Consider the following 1,284-nt stretch of genomic DNA (forward strand, 5'->3'; position numbering starts at 1 on the left):
TTTTATTTCTTCTCTGACGAAATCGCGAACGATCTCCGTAACAGCTGGATCGATTTTGACTTTAACGGGTATGTTCTGGGGGGACGAGGCTGCCGATGATCACTTGTTCATACAAAACTTGAAGCATTCATTTGAACTTAATCATGAACGTGTTAAAAAATTTTGGTTACCAACGAAAAATCATTCATTTATTTTTAAAGTAGTGACTGTGTTTAATTCACCACAGTCAATATGTGCCACGTAAATAATTGTCAATACAGATAACATCAAAGTGTATTAGTTCAAAAGTTATGTTATTTCAAGAAATTTCCTATATAGATATTGGAAAAAAATAAAACAGTGGTACTGTCATATTTCGTGGCATATTACATTCAAACACGTTGTTGAACAGATATTTTCATTTACACGCCTGGTAAAATACTTTTGAAAAATGAACGTGAACCAACCTTCAGCTGTTGGTATAATTATTAATTGTATAGTAAATTGTATGAAACCTTTGTTGTTCGTCGAATATTGTTATGGGATATTTAGATACCGGCTGGACGAACGTTCTTCGGATGCCATTAATTTGCGAATGAAAATAATAAGTGTAGTTATATCTTCAGTATGGATAACAAGTTTTGTCTACAGTCTGTCACATGCTAAAATAACATTTAGCAATACAGTCGTGATAGCATATTACTTGGTTTCCTTTTTAATCGTGATTGCGTATGCAAGTTCCACGATTATGTTAGTTTTGTGGCAATCTCAAAATAATCGAAAAGTGATTGAAATTTTCGCCGGCATTGATATATCGCTCCATGTAAATATTGACCAAAAAATTTACAACATGTTTTCGCGTCAATGTAAAATATTGTTTACGATATATATGTCATATTGTGTTATCTGTATCGCTATGTATTCTTATTTTTCTACATACGATAACAGAATTACTTACTTGTTTTTTTCATTTATTTATTTCGAAAGAAAAATTGAATTGTATGTGTTTAGTATATTTTTATATATGATTAAACAAAGAATACTGTTAATTAATAATTACTTAAGCAAGATTACAGGCGATCAAGATAATGTTTTATTTAGACGACATAATGTAAATCAATTGGACATCGACTTCATTGGGAATATTTCCAATACAAATTACAAAGTACGTCACTTAGCGTCTGCATATTGCAAAGTGGGAAAGGTTACCATACTAATTAATAAAATTTATAACAGCTTAATGTTAATGACGCTTGTAACAGCATTTATTTTTATTATAATAGCGTTATGGACCATCTTATACAG

At 30.6% G+C, this 1,284-nt stretch overlaps 1 protein-coding gene across 1 annotated transcript; it reads left to right on the forward strand.

Moving 5' to 3' along the window:
• Positions 1-430: 430 nt before the first annotated feature.
• On the forward strand, positions 431-1,276 carry LOC106102981 (the record flags this gene model as incomplete). Its single annotated transcript, XM_013282607.1, has 3 exons — positions 431-458; positions 606-802; positions 965-1,276. Coding segments are annotated over exons 1-3 (537 nt in total), but the record flags the coding sequence as incomplete, so codon positions are not given.
• Positions 1,277-1,284: the final 8 nt, after the last annotated feature.

The sequence above is a fragment of the Papilio polytes genome, unplaced genomic scaffold, assembly GCF_000836215.1.
Source record: "Papilio polytes unplaced genomic scaffold, Ppol_1.0 DF823879.1, whole genome shotgun sequence".
NCBI classification, from domain to species: Eukaryota; Metazoa; Arthropoda; class Insecta; order Lepidoptera; family Papilionidae; genus Papilio; species Papilio polytes.